This window comes from Cynoglossus semilaevis, chromosome 17, assembly GCF_000523025.1.
Source record: "Cynoglossus semilaevis isolate Cse_v1.0 chromosome 17, Cse_v1.0, whole genome shotgun sequence".
Classification (NCBI taxonomy): Eukaryota; Metazoa; Chordata; class Actinopteri; order Pleuronectiformes; family Cynoglossidae; genus Cynoglossus; species Cynoglossus semilaevis.
In genome coordinates, this window is record NC_024323.1 from 14,242,558 (window position 1) to 14,243,632 (window position 1,075).

At 59.3% G+C, this 1,075-nt stretch overlaps 1 protein-coding gene across 6 annotated transcripts in view; it reads right to left on the bottom strand.

The window, feature by feature from the left end:
- Positions 1-1,075, bottom strand: part of hoxb3a (homeobox B3a) — a 97,180-nt gene that overhangs the window by 1,829 nt on the left and 94,276 nt on the right. For all 6 annotated transcript variants that reach the window (XM_025064868.1, XM_025064867.1, XM_025064865.1 and 3 more), the window contains one exon: positions 12-583. In XM_025064868.1, coding sequence (XP_024920636.1) covers positions 12-583 — 572 coding nt within the window. The remainder of the gene's footprint in view (positions 1-11; positions 584-1,075) is intronic.

Below are 1,075 nucleotides of genomic sequence, written 5' to 3' on the forward strand. Positions count from 1 at the left end.
ATGGCTGGCATGTTGTTGGGGGTCCCGTAGCCAGCGCTGTTGGCCTGCACCAGGCCGTGGTGGGGGTGGGGGTCGCCGTAGTCCGGGTCTGGGGCGCCGTACTTCTGCTGCGAGGGACAGCCCTTCATGGGAACGTTGGCGTAGGCAGTGGACATGGAGTAAGACACCCCCTGGTGGTGCTTCCCGAAGGACGGAGGAGATGGGGTGTCGTAGCCTGGACCCCCTCCTCCACCCATGGGGTGCATGGAGTTGAGGAAGCTGGCGGAAGACTGCATGGTGAGGGGCGGAGACCCCGTGGGCGAGGGTCCTCCTGAGCTGGAGCTGAGGCCCTTGGACTTCTGGTCCTTCTTGTACTTCATGCGTCGGTTCTGGAACCAGATCTTGATCTGGCGCTCCGACAGGTTCAGCATGTTGGCCATCTCCCCCCGCCGCGGCCGGCACAGGTAGCGGTTGAAGTGGAACTCCTTCTCCAGCTCCACCAGCTGGGCGCTGGTGTAGGCCGTCCGGGCTCGCTTCGACGACGCTGACGACCCGCTGGTCGGGCTCTTCTCCCCGCTGCTGCCGCTCTCCGCTCCTCCTGAGGCTGAGGAGAGACGAGAGGAAGATTAAACAAAACAAAAAAACACAAAAATAACAGACAACGTAAAGAAATGATTGAAAACACGAAGACGGATTAGAAAAGGAGGGAAAATGATGAGCAGGAAGACGGAGAGACTCGGACCTCATCCTCCTCCACGCTGGAGAAGATGGAAACATCCAGGTTGTTAATGAAGCCGAGTTCAGGCAGCGCTGCAGAATGACCCTTTAATATTAGTTGTCAACACTTCATAACTGTGGCAGTTATTAAGAGGCCCAAGCCGCGGCGCTGGCCCAAGGCGGATAAATTGCATCTCAAGTGGAAAGATGGCGCCCCCTCCCTCCCCTCCTTCACCTCCCCCTCCTTCGCCTCCGCCTCCGTGCTCCCCCCCCACTACACCACCACCCACACAGACGTCCTCGCCTCCCGTCAAACTGTAACACCAGCTGTGCTCCAAGGACAACACCGCGAGCGTGAACTGAGTCTGACCTCCCGCTC